At 43.2% G+C, this 19257-nt stretch overlaps 1 protein-coding gene across 12 annotated transcripts in view; it reads left to right on the forward strand.

The window, feature by feature from the left end:
* Nucleotides 1-19257, forward strand: part of si:ch211-285f17.1 (sickle tail protein) — an 815052-nt gene that overhangs the window by 361227 nt on the left and 434568 nt on the right. For all 12 annotated transcript variants that reach the window (XM_068013806.1, XM_068013809.1, XM_068013831.1 and 9 more), the window contains exon 2: nt 12709-12992. In XM_068013806.1, the coding sequence (XP_067869907.1) occupies nt 12709-12992 (284 nt within the window). The remainder of the gene's footprint in view (nt 1-12708; nt 12993-19257) is intronic.

The following is a 19257-nucleotide window of genomic DNA, read 5'->3' on the forward strand; positions in this document are numbered from 1 at the left end:
TGCTCCAATGTCCTGGGATGGTAGGCTTCTCCCCTTCCCCAATGCCTGGAACTTCTTATCACACTCTTGAACTTTACTTTTCATTACCCTTATTTTTGGTTCCTACGCTTTTCATCTGCTTTTTTCCTTGCTGTTTTTTCTCTGTCTGCTCAAATACTTCTCAGATATTTGGAAGACTGCTCCTAATGGAGGGTACCGTAGATTGATTTGGCTTTTGAGGGGGTCACTGGAAAGATAGGATAGAACCTGTTGTTTGGTGTTTGAAAATCTAGCCTCTCAGAGACTGGATGGGTGCTTTTGCTGAGCAACTATGTTGTCGCAGATCAGTGCCTTAGCTAGGCCGTGGTGCAAAACAAAGTTACATGGTAAAGTATTTGGGATCTGCCAGATGCATCTTAGATAATAGCATGAATATACAACTAGAAACACTATCTAATTTTTCCATTCCCTCTGAGATGCCCAAAACTGCATCCACTATTTCTTGCCTTCGAATCTGCTTTAAATTGTCATCTCTCAACAAGAAAATTAGTGTTTCTGACCGTAATCCTCCATCATCTTCAAGATGTGTGCCTCTGTACTTACCCCCACGTCTATGGCATTGCTGCAATCTGCCTTACTCCCAGCACATTTCTTCTTCTTGAAAATTTGCTTAGCTTACCATATCCTTAAGATGAACTCTCTTACCCTATAAACAACTGACTGCCCTGTTGGCTTTTCATCAGCACTTTCTAATGTTATGGCATTTCAATTTATCCGTCACTTTGAAATTCTGGCCTGTTACATAATCCCAGATATAGTTTTAAGCATGGTTGTTCTGTCTATGTTATGCCTCTTTGCAGCTGGCTCCTTGGTAGATCACCAATCCTTACCTCAAATATCTCCAAAGATTTTTACGGCATTATTCATTTCTAAACAAGTTATTATCATAAATCTTCTCACCAAACCTATGTTCATGTCTATCTACTTAACTCTCAAATTGTTATGTCGTAGTTGATTAGCTTATTTTCTATCCCAAGGGCTCTATCCTCCCTCCTGCTCTAGACCTTTAAATTAATTTGATCTTTTCTATTCGTCATCTAACCTTATTTATTCTCTTCCTGATTATTTCATTCTGCATTCCTCAATTTACTTCATATCAGTGCTCGTAAGCTCCAATGATTCTGCAGTGTTTTATCTGAATCACTGCTCCATATCCTACAGCAAGGAAATGTTATTTCTTTCAGTTTGTTAAAGATATATGTTTTTTGATGGCTCATATGGAAATAACCAACACCTACCACCTCCTAGCTCCCTTTCAAAGTTCTTGGCCTTAACTATGTCCTCTGACGTTATATGCAAATCCTCATCTCTGATATTTTTCAAGCTGTTTCACAAAGCTGTTTTCTCTTTTTCTGGACTCATCTTTTTCCCTCACCACCTATTAACACTCTAGAAAGACTAAGCCCTTCCAAGATTATTTTTTAGTATCCTTCATATCCCTGAACAGACACAAAAAGAAGTTGAAACAAAAACAAAAAAAATGCTGCAAATACTCAGCAGGTCTGGCAGCATCTGTGGAGAGAGAAGCAAAGTTAACGTTTCAGGTCTGTGATCTTTCATCAGAAACTGGTCTGACAGTCAGTCTCACTCTCACCTGAAGCCTCCAACAAGCTACATTACAACTTTTCTTGTCTTTCTCTATTTTATTCATACTTCCATGGTCAGTACTTTTCTGAACTTTCTTCTCTTAGCTAAGCTCTGAATATCCCATCTAGTGCATTCTTGAATTGGAGGTGGTACAGCCAAGCTTCATTAAATTGGTCCCCTGAATGAGGGGGTTGTCCTATGATGAGAAGCTGAGTAAATTGGGCTTATATTCGCTGGAATTTAGAAGAATGAGAGGCGATCTCATTGAAACATACAAGATTCTGAAGGGGCTGAATAGGGTAGACACTGAGAGATTGTTTCCGCTGGTCAGGGAATCTAAAACACAGGGGCATAGTCTCAGGATAAGGGGCCGATTATTTAGGACTTTTTAAAAATTAACTTGTGGGATGTGGGCGTCACTGGCTAGGCCAGCATTTATTGCCTATCCCTAATTGCCTTGAACTGAGTGGATGAGAAGAAATTACTTCACTCAAAGGGTTATGAATCTTTGGAATTCTCTACTCCAGAGGGTTTTGGATGCTCCATCGTTGAATACATTTAAGGCTGAGATAGACAGATTTTTGGTCTCTCTGGTAATCAAGGGATATGGCGAGTGGGCGGGAAAGTGGAGTTGAATCCTAAGATCAGCCATGATTGTATTGAATGGCGGAGCAGGCTCGATGCGCAATATGGTCTACTCCTATTTCTTGTATTCTTGTATTCCTTTTTATCCCTTATTTCTTCACTGAGTTAAAAATCGATGTACAGTCTCCAACTCTTAATTCATTTCTTTCAGGATCTCAAAACTGTGGAACTTCTTATCTCCCTCAGTACTTGCTTCTAATAATGTTCAGGGTTTTAAAACCCAAGCTTTGTGTCTTTTTATTACTATTTTCTGATGTATCGTCATAGTCATAGAGTCATAGAGTTATACAGCACAGAAACAGGCTCTTCGGCCCATCATGTCCGTGCTGGCCATCAAGCACCTATCTATTCGAATCCCATTTTCCAGCACTTGACCCGTAGCCTTGTATGCTATGGCTCTTCAAGTGCTCATCTAAATACTTCTTAAATATTGTGAGGGTTCCTTTCTCTACCACCCCTTCAGGCAGTGCATTCCAGATTCCAACCACCCTCTGGGTGAAAAAACTCTTCCTCAAATCCCCTCTAAACCTCCTGCCCCTTACCTTAAATCTGTGCCCCCTGCTTATTGACACCTCCGCTAAGGAAAAAAGTTTCTTCCTATCTACCCTATCAATGCCCCTCATAATTTTGTATACCTCAATCAGATCCCCCCTCCGCCTTCACTGCTCCAAGGAAATCAACCCCAGCGTATCCAGTCTCTCCTCATAGCTGAAATGCTGCAGCCCAGGCAGCATCCTGGTGAATCTCCTCTGCACCCTCTCCAGTGCAGTCACATTCTTCTGAAAGTGTGGTGACCAGAACTGTACACAGTACTCCAGCTGTGGCCTAACTAGTGTCTTATACAGCTCCATCATAACCTCCCTGCTCTTATATTCTGTGCTTCGGCTAATAAAGGCAAGTATCCCACATGCCTTCCTAACCACCTTATCGACCTGTTCTGCTGCCTTCAGTGATCCATGGACAAGTACACCAAGGTCCCTCTGACCCTCTGTACTTCCTAGGGTCCTATCATCCATTGTATATTCCCTTGCCTTGTTAGTCCTCCCAAAATGCATCACCTCATTCTTCTCAGGATTAAATTCCATTTGCCACTGCTCTGCCCATCTTATCAGCCCATCTATATCATCCTGTAATCCAAGGCTTTCCTCCTCACTATTTACGACACCACCAATTTTCGTGTCATCATATTCACGTCTAAATCATTAATGTACACTACAAAAGTAAGGGTCTCAGCACTGATCCCTGTGGTACACCACTGGCTTCCGATCGCAAAAACAACCCTTGACCATCTGCCTCTGCCTCCTGCCACTAAGCCAATTTTGGATCCAATTTGCCAAATTGCCCTGGATCGCATGGGCTCTTATCTTCTTAACCAATCTCCCATGCAGGACCTTATCAAAAGCCTTACTGAAGTCCATATAGACTATATCAGCTGCTTTACGCTCATCTACACACCTAGTCACCTCTTTAAAATATTCAGTCAAGTTTGTTCGACATGATCTGCACCTGGCAAAGTCGTGCTGACTATCCTTGATTAATCCCTGCCTCTCCAAGTGGAGATTAATCCTGTCCCTCAGAATTTTTTCCAATAGTTTCCCTGCCACTGATGTTAGACTTCTTGAATAATGGTACCACATTCGCTGTCCTCTGGCACCTCTCCTGTGGCCAGAGAGGATTTGAAAATTTGTGTCAGAGCCCCTGCTATCTCCTCCCTTGCCTCACATAACAGCCTGGGATACATCTCATCTGGGCCGAGGGATTTATCCACTTTTAAGCCCACTAAAACCGCTAATACTTCCTCCCTTTCAATGCTAATTTGTTCAAGTATATCACAATCCCCCTCCCTGATCTCTACGCCTACATCGTCCTTCTCCATAGTGAACACAGGTGAAAAGTAATCATTTAAAACCTCACCTACATCCTACAGCTCAACACACACATTGCCACATTGGTCTCTAATGGGCCCTACTCTTCCCCTGGCTATCCTCTTGCCCTTAATATACTTACAAAATGCCTTGGGATTTTCCTTTTTCTTGCCCACCAGTGTTTTTTCATGCCCCCTCCTCGCTCTCCTAATTGCTTTTTTAAGTACACCCCCCCTACACTTTCTATACTCCTCTAGGGCTTCCGCTGTTTTCAGCACTCTTTTAGCCTTATCATACTTGATGTTGCTTTGCATTATGGACCTTGGCATTTCATCTTGGTTTTTCAAGTTGACACTTGCAATGTCATGGTCTGCAATTGGAGGGATTCCCTTGATGCCATTTGGAACATGTGACCATTTTCTACAACTTTCATGTACGGCATTGGAGTCCAGGAATGATGTTTCTTTTTAGCTGTTAAATTGGATCAGTGGGAAAGTCACTTGTTTAAGCAACTGGGTCAGAATAAATGCCTGTTGCAACACATACACAAGGAATTCCTCAGAGCAGTGCACTTGGGATCTCTCTGTTTCATGAGTCCAACAATCGAGTGGATCTCATTTAAATTGATTATATTTTTATGATGATGACAGCAAACTTCGCAGAATGCTTAATTCCTTATTTGAAGCACATGCATCAGCTAAATTATAGTGATCAGATTCATATGTAGACCGAATCAGACAGTGGTTAGACAAGTGGGAGGTTAAGGACTGAGAGAGGAAGTCAATAAATCTGTTGATGTTATTTGTGGTTTCAACCAATCTCTACTTCCTCAATTGTAAAGCACTCACTACTTCTGTAAATAGTTCTTTGACTTTGGTAGTTGAATGTGAACTTCGATAAGACAAATGAAAGATTGCTGGAAAAGATGGCACAGTGAGACAACTTACAGGTGCCATCATCAACTTTATTGTACAAAGCCTGTATCTGTTCAGTTTGCTTGATAAACTGTGATGAAAAAAACATTACATATCAGTACAGTCCAAAGTCATACAATCTAATGAACTGATTGAAGATTGACTGTTACAAGCCAGAGCATATTCTTTAGATCATTACAAAGATGTGTCCAGGCTGCCTTTCCAGCAAGATAATGGCTGGACTTACAAATGGAGTGGGAGACGGAGGGGGAGGTGGCAAATAGCCTGCCTGCCCCAGACCAATTGAGGCCCTTAAGTGGCCAATTAATTGTCACTTAATGGCCTCCTCACACCGCCACTGGTATTTTACCAGCAGCAGATGTGCACTTCAGCACCTGAGGAGGCCGACCAGTAATATCTGGTGGCCTGCTTGCTGGCTGAGGGGGATGGGGCGAGGGGTGCCCTCCTGATTGGGCAGCCTGTGCCTGACAGAGGGCCCCCGCAGCAGGGGCCCCTCCCCCTAAAACAACCCACCCGCCCTACATTCTGATCCCCACCTCCCTCCTGGCGGGGCCCAGCTGAATGTCCCCGATAAGACCCGACCCCCACTCACTTTTTCTGGGTCCTCCTCCATTGTTTCTGGTCTCGGCTGGGTGCAGTCCCAGAAGTAGCTACTGCTCCCGGTGGTGCTATTGGGACTGAAGAGCTGCCAGCACTCTGATTGGCCGGCAGCTCTTGGAGGTGGGACTTCCTGCCTAACAGGGGCCGAAATCGAGCCCGAGGCCTAATAAGGGCCTGGGTCTTGCAAAATCGCTGCGTGGCTTCCAGGTGCGGCCGAGACGGGCTCTCTCCGACTTTTTTTGCTGGTGGGTGGGGCCAGCACCACAAGGTAAAATTCTGGCAAATGACTGGAGGAGTACCATAGGGAATGCCTATGGTAAAGGCAGCAAGCACATGCTTGGAGATTTGATCAGATCATGATCTACAAAATTGCTTTGTTCACTTTGCTGTATGAAATACCATAAGGTCATAAGTTGGGATGTTCGCTTATGATTGCACAACGTGCAGCACCATTCGCGACTCCTCAGATACTGAAGCAGTCTGTGTCCGGATGCAGCAAGACCTGAACAATATCCAGGCTTGGTCTGATAAGTGGCAAGTAACATTCGCGCCACATAAGTGCCAGGCAATGACCATCTCAAACAGGAGAGAATCTAATCATCTCCCCTTGATGTTCAATGGCATTATGATTGCTGAATCCCCCACTATCAACATCCTGGGGGTTACTGTTGACCAGAAACTGAACTGGACCAGCCACATAAATGCTGTGGCTACAAGAGCAGGTCAGAGGTTTGGAATTCTGCAGTGAGTAACTCTCTCCCTGTCTCTCTAATGCCTGTACACAAGGCACAAGTCAGGAGTTTGATGGACAACTCTCCACTTGCCTGGATGTGTGTAGCTCCAACAACACTCAAAAAGTTTGACACCATCCAGGACAAAGCAGCCCGCTTGATTAGCACCCCATTCACCACCTTCAACATTCACTCCCTTCACCGCCGACACAGAGTGGCAGCAGTGTGTACCATCTACAAGATGCACTGCAGCAACCTACCAAGGCTCTTTTGACAGCATCGTGCAAACCTGCAACCTCTACTACCTAGAAAGACAAGGGCAACAGATGCAGGGAACACCATCACCTGTAAGTTCCCTTCCAAGCCACACACCCTACTGACTTGGAACTATATCGCTGTTCCTTCACTGTCGCTGGGTAAAAATCCTGGAACTCCCTTCCTTACAGAACCGTTGGTGTACCTATACCTCAAGGACTGCAGGGGTTCAAGAAGACAGCTCACCACCATCTCATGGGCAACTAGGTATGGGCAATAAATGCTGGCCTGGTCAGTGATGCCCTCATCCTGTGAACAAATAAAAAAAGAAATTGTGTAGCCAGTGTTTGTGACTGCCTATTTGTCCCATAAATGTATAATTTCCCCCAAATATTCTGTCTTTGGTGGCATTAATGAATTGTGGGTCTGTAATGACTGTGCTTGGCAGCATGGATTGAGTTCATGGGATAAACTCACTTAGTTTGACATAACTTCTGAAAGGTTGATACGTGTGTTGTGATGCAAATTGGGCAACACTGCAGAACTCTATAACTACAGTATAGGTTGTAGATGTTGATATGGACAAAATGGACCCTTCATTCTCTGAGAGAAACTTCAGTTCATGATAATTACCCAGATTATCATTGGCCGCTTTTGAAAAATACTTGAAATTTAATTGTGCATGATTCACACTTTAGTGACATGATCATGGGTGCTTTAATTTTTTTTAACATTTCTGTCTGGTTTCTAACTCTGATCTTAATACCTGTGTGGGACCTTATCGAAAGCCTTCTGAAAATCCAAATATACCACATCATTGGTTCCCCCTCATCTATTCTGCTAGTTACATCTCAAAAATTGCAACGGGTTTGTCAAACATGATATCCCTTTCATAAATCCATGTTGACTCTGCCCAATCCTAACATTATTTTCTAAGTGTCCAGTTATCACATCCTTTGTAATAGATTCTAGCATTTTCCCTATTACTAGTGTCAGGCTAACAGGTCTGTAGTTCCTCGTTTTCTCTCGCCCTCCATTCTTAAATAGTGGGGTTACATTTGCTACCTTCCAATCTGCAAGAACCATTACAGAATCTATAGAATTTTGGAAGATGACTATCAAAGCATCCATTATCTCTACAGCCACATCTTTCAACACTCTGGGATGTAGATCATCAGGTCCAGGGGATTTATCAATTTTCAGTCCAATTAATTTATGCAGTCCTGCTTTTTTATCTGTACTAATTTCTTCCAGTTCCTCATTCTCAGTAGTCCCTTGGTTCTCTAGTTTTCCTGGGAGGTTTTTTTGTATCTTCCTCCGTGAGGACAGGTGCAAAGTATTTGTTCGGTTTCTCTGCCATTTCCTTATTCCGCATTATAAATTCTCCTGTCTCTACCTGTAGTGGGCTCACACTTGTCTTTGCTAATCATTTCCTTTTTACATACCTATAGAAGCTTTTGCAATCCTTTTTTTATGTTTCTCACTAGTTTACTTTCATATTCTATTTTCTCTTTCTTTATCAGTTTCTTGGTCCTCCTTTGCTGAATTCTAAAATCCTAAGGCTAACAACCTGTTTGACAATTTTATACGCCTCTTAGAACATAGAACATTACAGCGCAGTACAGGCCCTTCAGCCCTCGATGTTGCGCCGACCTTGCAGTAGTATGGAGAAAGAGGTGGTGAGTGGGACTAATTGGATAGCTCAGAGTACTGGCACAGGCATGATGGGCCGAATGGCCTCCTTCTGTGCTGTATGATTCTTAGGGTATCAAAGATGGAGTTAAGAGAGTGGTTGAACAGAACCCTTTGATCTAATACAATCTTTAAGTTCTCTTGTTAGCCATGGGTGGATCACCTTTCCTGTTGGGTTTTTATGCCTCAATGGTAAATTTGTTTTAATGTATTAATTCTTTAAATGCTAGCCATTGCCTGTCATACCTTTTAATGTAGTTTCCCAATGTACCACAGCCAAATTGCTCCTCATATCTTTGTCGTTTCCTTTGTTTGGATTTAAGACCCTAGTTTCAGATTGAATTACATCAGTTTTACATTTAATGTAAAATTCTATCATATTATGGTCAATCTTCCCTAGAGGCTCCTTTACAATGAGATTAGTACAGTGATAAGTATGGGGAATTTAACCTACATTTAGACTGGAAAAATCAGATGGGCAGAATTAGCCTAGATGAGGAGTACATAGAATGTTTTCAGGATAAGTTCTTGGAACAATATGTTCTGGAGCCAACCAGAGAGCAGGCTATACTAGACCTGGTATTGTGCAACAAGATAGGATTAATTAATGACCTCATAGTTAAGGCACCCCTAGGTAGCAGCGACCATAATATGATTGAATTTTACATTCAGTTTGAGGGAGAGAAAACTACTATTTTAAACTTAAGTAAGGGCAATTGTGAGGGCATGAAAGCAGAGCTAGCTAAAATGAACTGGCAAATTAGTTTCAGGGATAGGTCAATAGAGATAGAGTGGCAGACATTTAAGGGGATATTTCAGAACACACAGAATAGATACATTTCAATGAGAAAGAAAAATTCCAAGGGTGGGACCCGCCATCCGTGGTAAACTAAAACAGTTAAAGATAGCATCAAACTGAAAGAAAAAGCCTATAATTGCGCAAAGATGGGAGATAGGTCAGAAGATTGGACAGAATATACAAAAACAGCAAAGAATGACTAGCAGATTGATAAGGAAGGTAAAATTAGAGTATGAGAGAAAGCTAGCTAGAAATATAAAGACAGTTAATAAGAGTTTCAATAGATATTTGAGAAAGAAAAGAGTTAACAAAGTGAGCGTCGTTCGTATAGAAAGTGAGTCTGGGGAATTAATAATGGATAATAAGAAAATGGCAGATGAATTGAACAGATATTTTGCATCGGTCCTCACTATTGAGGATACAAGTAGCATCCCAGTATTAGCTGTAAGTCAGAAAATGGAAGAGAGGGAGGAACTCAAGAAAATTACAATCACCAGGGAAGTGGTACTGAACAAATTGTTGGAGCTGCGGGCTGACAAGTCCCTGGGTCCTGATGGACTTCATCCTAGGGTTTATAAAGTAGTGGCTATTGAGATAGTTGATGCATTAGTTTTAATTTTCCAAAATTCCCCAGATTTGGGTAAGGTTCCATTAGATTGGAAAATAGCGAATGTAACTCCTTTATTCAAAAATGGAGGGAGACAGAAAGCAGGAAACCACTGGCCAGTTAGCTTGGTTAGCTAACAGAAACAAAGAATAGGCATACATGGGTCATTTTCTGGTTGGCACAGGAATCTGTGCTGAGGCCTCAACCTTTTACAATTTGTATAAATGACTTAGATGAAGGGACCGAAAGTATGGTTGCTAAATTTGCTGAAGACACAAAGATAGGTAGGAAAGTAACTTGTGAAGAAGACGTAAGGAGACTACAAAGGGATATAGATAGGTGAAGTGAGTGGGCAAAGACCTGGCAAATGGAATATAATGTGGGAAAGTGGGAAATTGTCCACTTTGGCAGGAAGAATAAAAAAGAAGCATATTATCTAAATAGTGAGAGATTGCAGAGCTGTGAGATGCAGAGGGATCTGGGTGTCCTAGTGCACGAATCGCAGAAGGTTATTATGTAGGTGCAACAAGTAATTAGGAAAGCTAATAGAATGTTATCATTTATCGTGAGTGGAATTGAATACAAAAGTAGGGAGGTTATGCTTCAGCTATACAGGGCATCGGTGAGACCACATCTGGAGTACCTCAACATACTGTTCTCGAAAACTATCACATATACATTCCAGGAATTCATCCTCCGCAGCATTAGTGCTAATTAGGCTTATCCTGTCTATATGTAGATTGAAGTCCCCCATGATTATTATATTACCATTGTTACATGCATCTCTAATTTCCTGATTTATACTGTGCCCTACATTACCACTACTATTTGGTGGCCTAGAAACAACTCCCACCAATGTTCGCTGCCCCTTGCTGTTTCTTAACTCCACTTAAACTGATTCTACATCTTGATCTTCCAATCTAAGATCCTCTCTCACTGATGTACTGATCGCATGCTTTATTAACAGGGCTACCCCACCACCTTTTCCTTTTTGCCTATTCTTCCAAAATGTTGAATGCACTTGAACATTCAGTTCACAGCCTTGGTCACCCTGCAGCCACTTCTCCATAACGGCAATTAGATCATACTTGTTTACTTCAAGTCATCTACCTTATTGCAAATGCTGTGTGCATTCAGATAGAGTGCCTTTAATTCTGTCTTTCATTATTTTGGCAACTTGTAGCCGTATCTGCTAGCGCACTCTTAAGTTTGTAAACTCTGTCCCTTCCTGCCACACTCTGATTGTCTTTACCCTTATTGCTCGCTCTCTTGCCTTCTCTTCTCTCTTTAAATTATCACATCTTCCCTCACTTGATTCCTTGCCCCCACTATTTAGTTTAAATCCCTCACCACTGCCCTAGTTATATGACTCACCAAAACACCTGTCCCAGCAAGGTTCAGGTAAAGACAGTTCCAACGGTACAACTCCCACTTTTCCCAGTACTGGTGCAGTGCCCCATGAATCGAAACCCTTTTCTCCTACACCAGTCTTTGAGCCATACATTTAACTCTCTAATCTTATTTACCATCCTCCAGTTTGCTCGTGGCTCAGGTAATAATCCAGAGATTATTACATTTGAGGTTCTGCTTTCTAATTTTGCCCCTAGCTGCTCATGCTCTCTAAGCAGAACATCTTTCCTAGTCCTAATTATTCTGCTACAGTGGCGCTACTTCACACATACTCATCTTGATTTAGGCTGTGGAGTCCATCTGTCTACAGAATCTTTTATTAGTTCATTCCTGTAGATAGGAGTCATCAATATATAATGGGTTGCTTTCAATTTCGGTGTGCCTTTCCCAGAGCTAATTCAGATAAGATTAACGAGTTTCATCCTCAACAGACAGATGTGTTTATTGACAGTACAGAAGGGATCACCTGACCTCTACTCCATTTTATCTGTGGCACAAATTGCCCATTTTCTTGTGGTTCAGTTCAACAGTTGACTTTTATTTCATAATTCCTCTGGTTCATTGTTTGTTTCATCACGTCTCCTTCCGAGCATGACAACATACACACCCCAAACAGAATTTTGATGGGAGTAAGATGGTGTGGAGATGTGGCCTTGCATGTTCCTATTGTATTTTACTCCACCAGCTGTCCGGGTTATACTGGTTTCCTGAGCAGAGATAGTGGAAATACTCTGCAGGTCAGGTACAACCGGGAAGATTCAGAGTTAAAGTTTCAAGCCAGTGACCTCCCATTAGAACTGGAAGATGTTACAGATATAACAGAGTTTAAGCAAGCACTGAGGCAGGAAAATGGGGAGGGGAGGGTAGGTAAGAACAAAAGGGAAGGTTTGTGATAGGATGGAAGGCTGGAGTGATGAATGAACAGCAGGATCATTACAGCACCTGCTCTCTGAAAGCATGTGAGCAGTGGTTATAATCGGAAATTGTTAAACTCGATGATGAATCCAGAAGTTTGTAAAATGCCTAATTGACAGATGAGGTGCTCTTCCTCCAGCTTCTGTTCAGATTCATCAGAACACTATAGGAGGCTGAGGACAGAGAGGTCAGTGTGGAAGTGGGACAGAAGATTAAAATGACGGGAGACCAGAAGCTCGGGGTCACTCTTGCAGATGAATGGAGGTGTTCAGCAAAGTGATCACTCAGTCTGCGTTTGCTCTCCCCAATGTAGGGGCGACCGCATTGTGAGCAGCGTTTCACCTGGAAGAAGTGTATTGGGCCATAGTCAGTGGGAAGGGAGAGGGTGAAACGGCACGTATTGGATCTCCTATGCTTGCACAGGAAGGTGCCATGGGAAGGGGAGCAGGTGTTGGTGATAAAAGAGTGGTCCAGGGTGTCGCAGAGTGCACAATCCCTTTGGAATGTATATGTAGTGTGTGTCCTAGTCAAGATACAGAAAGGGACAAAAAAAGCAAGTACATTGTGGCTGGAAGAAAATGAAAATGTTCTTCCATATTCTTTTAACTCTGTTTCTTTTATTTTTCAGATCATGGGAAGTCAAATTTACGTGTAACGTCATCAGATGATGCTGAGCGCATTAAAGCAAAGCAAAACCTCGCTAATGGAAATAACCGTGCTTCAAATACTAAGATTACTCGAAACATCCCACGAAGGCACACTGTAGGTGGAGCTCGCAGTTCAAAAGAAATTTTGGGAATGCAGCCATCAGAAATGGATAGAAAAAGAGAGGCTTTTCTGGAACATCTGAAACAGAAATATCCCCATCATGCAGACGCCATCATGGGGCAACAGGAACGCCTCAAAGAACAGGTATAAGAATATTGTCCCCTTTTCTTGCCAATTATCTTCCCTCAATATCCCCTGGGCTTCTTCTGAAGGCATCGACTGCTTGCTCCCTCTAGAACCTTGTCTAAGCAGTTATTGTATTTGTATCAGTTTTGATGGCAATTGTCAGCAAGCTACTTGGTAAACTTATTTTTTCACCGAAATTATTCTGTGACTGCTCCATTGTCACAGATTCCAAAACTTACCCTCATGCCCACTCATTCTGAATCAGAGTGCACACAACCTTGTTGTCCTGTTCAAACCAAGGCTGAGCGGCAAACCTTATATCCTATCCAAAAGTAAGATGACTTATTTCTATCTTTGCAACATTGCTCTGCACAGCACCTAACTCAGTCCTGATGCTGAAACTCATATTCATACATTTATCACTTCTAGGCTTGGGGGACTTCCCCATGTCCTGACCAACACTGATCCCTCAACCAACTTTACCAAAAACAATTATCTGGTAATTTATGTAATTGCGGTATATGTGGAACATTGCTCTGCACAAATTGGCTGCTGCATTTTCCTGCATTACAACAGTGAATCTTGTTCAAAAATTCTTGATTGGCTGTGAAGTAGTTTACGATGTCTTGAGATTGTGCAAGGGCGGCACAGTGGCGCAGTGGTTAGCACCGCAGCCTCACAGCTCCAGGGACCCGGGTTCGATTCCAGGTACTGCCTGTGTGGAGTTTGCAAGTTCTCCCTGTGTCTGCGTGGGTTTTCTCCGGGTGCTCCGGTTTCCTCCCACAAGCCAAAAGACTTGCAGGTTGATAGGTAAATTGGCCATTATAAATTGTCACTAGTGTAGGTAGGTGGTAGGGAAATATAGGGACAGGTGGGGATGTTTGGTAGGAATATGGAATTAGTGTAGGATTAGTATAAATGGGTGGTTGATGTTCGGCACAGACTCGGTGGGCCGAAGGGCCTGTTTCAGTGCTGTATCTCTAATTTAATCTAATCTAATGCTATATGAATGAAACTTCTTTCTTTCTTTACACTTATTTCTCCAACTCCTCCTCTCTAGCTCCAAGTGTTCCATAACTGTGCCTGACTTGCATTAATTTCCTTTGTGTGCCCACTGGTCCATGGCTTTTGTTTCTTCTTGCCCTTTCTCAACCCCATCATTAGTGGCAGCTTTTCTGGCCCTACTGTATGGAGATTCCTTCCTAAAACTGATATCCTTGCTACTTAGTACCTATTTTTAAAAGCCTCCTTAAAACTAATCACTGTAACCAAGCCTTTGATCACCTCTCTTGACCTCCCTAAAAATCTGGCATCAGGCTCTTCTTCTGTCAATTGCCTTGGTTTAAAGTAGAATAAATGCAAATGTTCACATGTGTATATCTAACAGAAGATCCTGATTAATGATCTGGAGTAGGGACTTCGGTTGTGGTTTCTTCACCACCCCCACGCACCCCCCCACCCCACCCAACAAGGCCACTGGTTCAATTGCAGTCGTGGCACTAGCACTGCCCTGGCTGAGATCAGCTAACTTGGCAGACTGAGGATCAAACCGGGGACCTTCTTAGTTTCTATGGTATGCTACGCACTCAATAAAACAAAGTATATTAACCTTGACTGCCAGGATTACATCCAATTGATAAAAGCAAAATACTGCAGATGCTGGAAATCTGAAATAAAAGCAAAAAGTGCTGGAAATACTCAGCAGGTCTGGCAGCATCTGTGGGGAGAGAAGCAAAGTTAACATTTCAGGTCTGTGACCTTTCATAAGAACTGGCAAAGGTTGGAAAAGAATTAGGTTTTAAGCAAGTGAAGGAGAGGCGGGTGGGGGAGAGAACAAAGGAGGTGTTTGATAGGGCAGGAGAGATTAAATAACAGAGTTGTCCTGGGACAAAGGCAAAGAGTGTGTTAATGCTTGTGGTGAAAGACAAAGCATTAGTCCAGAGAGTGTTAATAGCAAAATAATGAGCAGCTCTGTCTACATGAAAAACAGGCACATGGTTAAAAAATAAAATACTAAAAAAGGCCAGTCATGCTCTGAAGTTATTGAACTCAGTGTTCAGTCCGCAAGGCCTAATCGAAAGATCAGGTGCTGCTCCTTGAGCTTGTGTTGATGTTCACTGGAATACTGGAGCAGGCCAAAGACAGAAATGTTGGCATGAGAGCAGGGGGGAGTGTTAAAATGGCTAGCAACTGGAAGTTCAGGTTCATGCTTTCGGACTGAGCGGAGGTGTTCCGCAAAGCGGTCACCCAATCTGCGTTTGGTCTCTCCAATGTAGAGGAGACCGCATTGTGAACGGTGAATACAGTATACTAAATTGAAAGAAGTATAATTAAATCGCGCTTCACCTGAAAGGAGTGCTTGGGGCCTTGGATAGTGAGGAGAGAGGAGGTAAAAGGGCAGGTATTACACCTCCTGCGATCACATGTGCTGTGGGCAGGGCACAAGGTACCAGGAGGGTGATGGAGGAGTGGACTAGGGTGTCATGGAATGAACGATCCCTTCGGAATGCTGACGGGAGGGGAGGGGCAGATGCGTTCGGTGGTGGCATTACACTGGAGGTGGAGGAAATGGCAGAGGATGATCCTCTGGATGTGGAGGCTGGTGGGGTGGAAAGTGAGGACAAGGGGAACCCTGTTGCGGTTCTGGGAGGGAGGGGAAGGGGCGGAGGCAGAAGTGTGGTAAATGAGCTAGTTATGGTTGAAGGCCCTGTCAACCACAGTGGGGGGGGAATCCTCGGTTGAGGAAAAAGGAAGTCATATCAGAAGCACTGTCGTGGAAGGTTGCATCATCAGACCAGATGCGTCGGAGATGGGGAAGCTGGGAGAATGGAATGGAGTCCTTACAGGAGGCGGGGTGTGAAGAAGTATCGTCGAAGCAGCTGCGGGAGTTGGTGGGCTTATAATGAATATTCGTAGACAGCCTATTCACAGAGATGGAGACAGAGAAGTCGAGGAAGGGAAGGGAAATGTTGGAGATGGACCAAGTAAAGGTGAGAGAAGGGTTGAAATTGGAAGCAAAGTCGATAAAGTTTTCCAGTTCGGGGCGGGAGCAGGAAACGGCACCGATACAGTCATCAATGTACTGGAAAAAGAGTTGGGGGAGGGGGCCTAAGTAGGACTGGAACAAGGAATGTTCGACATATCCCACAAATAGACAGGCATAACTAGGACCCATGCGGGTACCCATAGCAACACTTTTTACTTGAAGGAAGTGAGTGGAGTTGAAGGAGAAGTTGTTCAATGTGAGAACAAGTTCAGCCAGGTGGAGGAGGGTGGTGGATGGGGACTGGTTAGGCCTCTGAGGAAGAACCGGCGAGCCCTCAAACTGTCCTGGTGGGGGATGGAGGTGTAGAGAGATTGGATGTCCGTAGTGAAGGGGCCAGGAAACTGGAAATTGTCAAAATGACGTAGGGCATCAGAAGAGTCACGGATGTAGGTGGGAAGAGACTGGACCAGCGGAGAAAAGATAGAGTCAAGATAGGAAGAAATAAGTTCAGTGGGGCAGGAACAGGCTGAAATGATGGGTCTGCCAGGACAGTCCTGTTTGTGGATTTTGGGAAGGAGGTAGAAGCGTGCTGTCCGGGGTTGTGGGACTATGAGGTTGGAAGCTGTAGAGGGAAGATCTCCAGAGGAGATGAGGTCAGTGACAGTCCTGTAGACAGTAGCTTGATCATCAGTGGTGGGGACCTGGTCCGGGGGAGGTAGGAAGAAGTGTCTGAGAGTTGGCCCTCATCCTCTGCAAAGTAGAGGTCGGTACGCCAGACAACAACAGCACCACCCTTGTCAGCAGGTTTGATCACAATGTTGGGGTTAGACCTGAGAGTATGAAGTGCAGTAAGTTCAGAGGGAGACAGGTTGGAGTGAGTGAGGGGAGCAGCGAAATTGAGACGGCCGATTAAAAGATCGAGAGCAGGTAAGAGGCCAGAGGTGGTGTCCAGGTGGAGGGCAAATGCTGGAGGCGGGTAAATGGGTCTGCTGGTCTGTGGGTGGACTCCTGGTCAAAGAAGTGAGCATGGAGGCGAAGGCGATGGAAGAAGAGCTCAACATCACGCCGGGCGTGAAATTCATTGAGGTGGGGGCATAAGGGGATAAAACTGAGTCCTTTGCTGAGTACAGATTGTTCAGCATCAGAGAGAGGAAGGTCAGAGGGTATAGTGAATACACCACAAGGGGTCAGATCAGAAGGGATGGAGTCAGAGGGAAGTGAAGGGGAAGAAGGATCTGGAGGGGCATTAGTCCCCATCAGCTGCTGGAGCTTGCATTCCTTAACACCTGAAAGGAAGAAAAAAAGTTTTTTGTTAATGCGTTGGATAAGATGAAGGATGCAATGAAACTGTGGAGGAGAACAACTTTGAGATAAGGTGAGGTGGTGCTTCTGGCATTAACACACTCTTTACCTTTGTCCCAGGACAGCTTTGTTATTTAATCTTTCCTGCCCTCTGCCCTATCACACACCTTCCCCTTTGATCTCTCCCCCACCCCCCTCCCCTTCACTTGCTGAAAACCTAATTCTTTTCTAACCTTTGCCAGTTCTGATGAAAGGTCACAGACCTGAAACATTAACTTTGCTTCTTTCTCCACAGATGCTGCCAGACCTGCTGAGTATTTCCACTACTTTTTGTTTTTATTGGTGTCTGTGGAGAAATGTCTAGTATATTACTAAAGACTTAGTTTTAACAAAAAACATATAGTTTGCTCACTACTAAGAAATCAAGCTGGTTATACAACTGATTGACTTTATCATTGTGAGAAAATTCATTGATTAATTGCCATTTTAGTTTTGTCTGACACTAATTACGTTCTGGACACAAATATTCACTGATATCAAGTAATGGATTATTTGAGTCATAATAACAAAAAAGCTTCATGTTTAGCTGGAGCCGAACATGGATCTAGCAGTAGTTAATGGTCCAAAAGACTTAGGTAGTTTCTGAGTGATACAGTCGAATAGTTGGATTGCCTTCAGAGCAAAGTAAATAACATGATCCTGTTCACCAAATCAAAGCTGACTAATTTGACCTCTCTGTGTCCTTAACAGTCTACATGCTCAAAGCTGCCAAGTTCCAAAGAAAATTTTGGAGAGATTGTTGGTCACAGATGACAAATCTGGATCACCATCTTGCCTCAGAGCACTTTTAACATTGATTCCTGCAGTCGCTGTTTGATGCCAGGGTTGATTTTTTATCATCAAAAGTGCCAAAGTTCATACTCGTGTTTTCTCTCTTTCTATAAATTCATTTGCTTTGTTTCCTCATCTCTCTTGTCTGAACAGACTGCATATCAGCTGTGCCAGAAGAGAGAGAGAGACTGCCTCAAAGCCTTTAACAATTCCGCGCTCTCACCAGTGGCTAGGAAATGCATAGCATTAGGGTTGCTGATGCGGTTGGCCTCCACTGTACAGTGCAGTCCTTTCTATATATTCTCCAACCTCTTTGTTAAATCTAGACTGAATTTTCACCAACCCTCTTCTAAGTTTGAGGCTATGCAGAATTTGTGACTGTGTCAAACCTGGTGTTGATTATCTTGTCTGTGCTCTGGAAATTCTTGAAGATTTAAATAAGATTATCCCTATGGCTCCTCCTCTTCTGTAATTTTTCCCTGCCTGCTTGTTGGAACATGCCTGGCCTCTGCTATGAGCTTCTGCACACGTTGAAGCAGTGACACAGGCACGATCCCACGCCTTACTAATATAGTGCGTAATTTACAAATTTAAATCAATCATTAAGATTTCACATTTTCTCTGGGAACAGTTTTTTCTTAGTGAGATGTGCTACATCTTTTACTTTGAATATAAGAATTAAAGAGTGTAGATTTTGTGGGTCTGCATGTAAAGTGTAATAAATCTGGCCTAATGTTCTAAAAGATTTTCTTTATTTTTCAGCTATTCTGAGTCTGAGGCAGTAAAGTACATTTTTAGTGTAAAGTCAAAAGTGACAGAGACATTCATATACCAGATCTCTGCCCATTTAGCATCTTAAGTTTGATTGTGGGTTTGACGACTTTAGAAAACTTCATTTTAATATGTTGATGAAGTCCTCAGATGCAAATGGATGTCCACAGTTGCCTGGTGTTCCTGCCCACATATCACTGATCTATGTTCCCATTTGAAATGGGCACTCAGAGTTGCTAGGCACAGATGTTTTATATGGATTTAACACCCTGTTAGCAGCTAGTATGCACCATAGGGTGGCGCTATCAACAGCAGTAGCAATCAACTGCACCCTCAACTGTGCCTTCACCTCCTTCCAACAAAGGCTGTCCTTTTGGCAATGATGCCCTTTGA

The sequence above is a fragment of the Heterodontus francisci genome, chromosome 2 (assembly GCF_036365525.1).
Source record: "Heterodontus francisci isolate sHetFra1 chromosome 2, sHetFra1.hap1, whole genome shotgun sequence".
Classification (NCBI taxonomy): Eukaryota; Metazoa; Chordata; class Chondrichthyes; order Heterodontiformes; family Heterodontidae; genus Heterodontus; species Heterodontus francisci.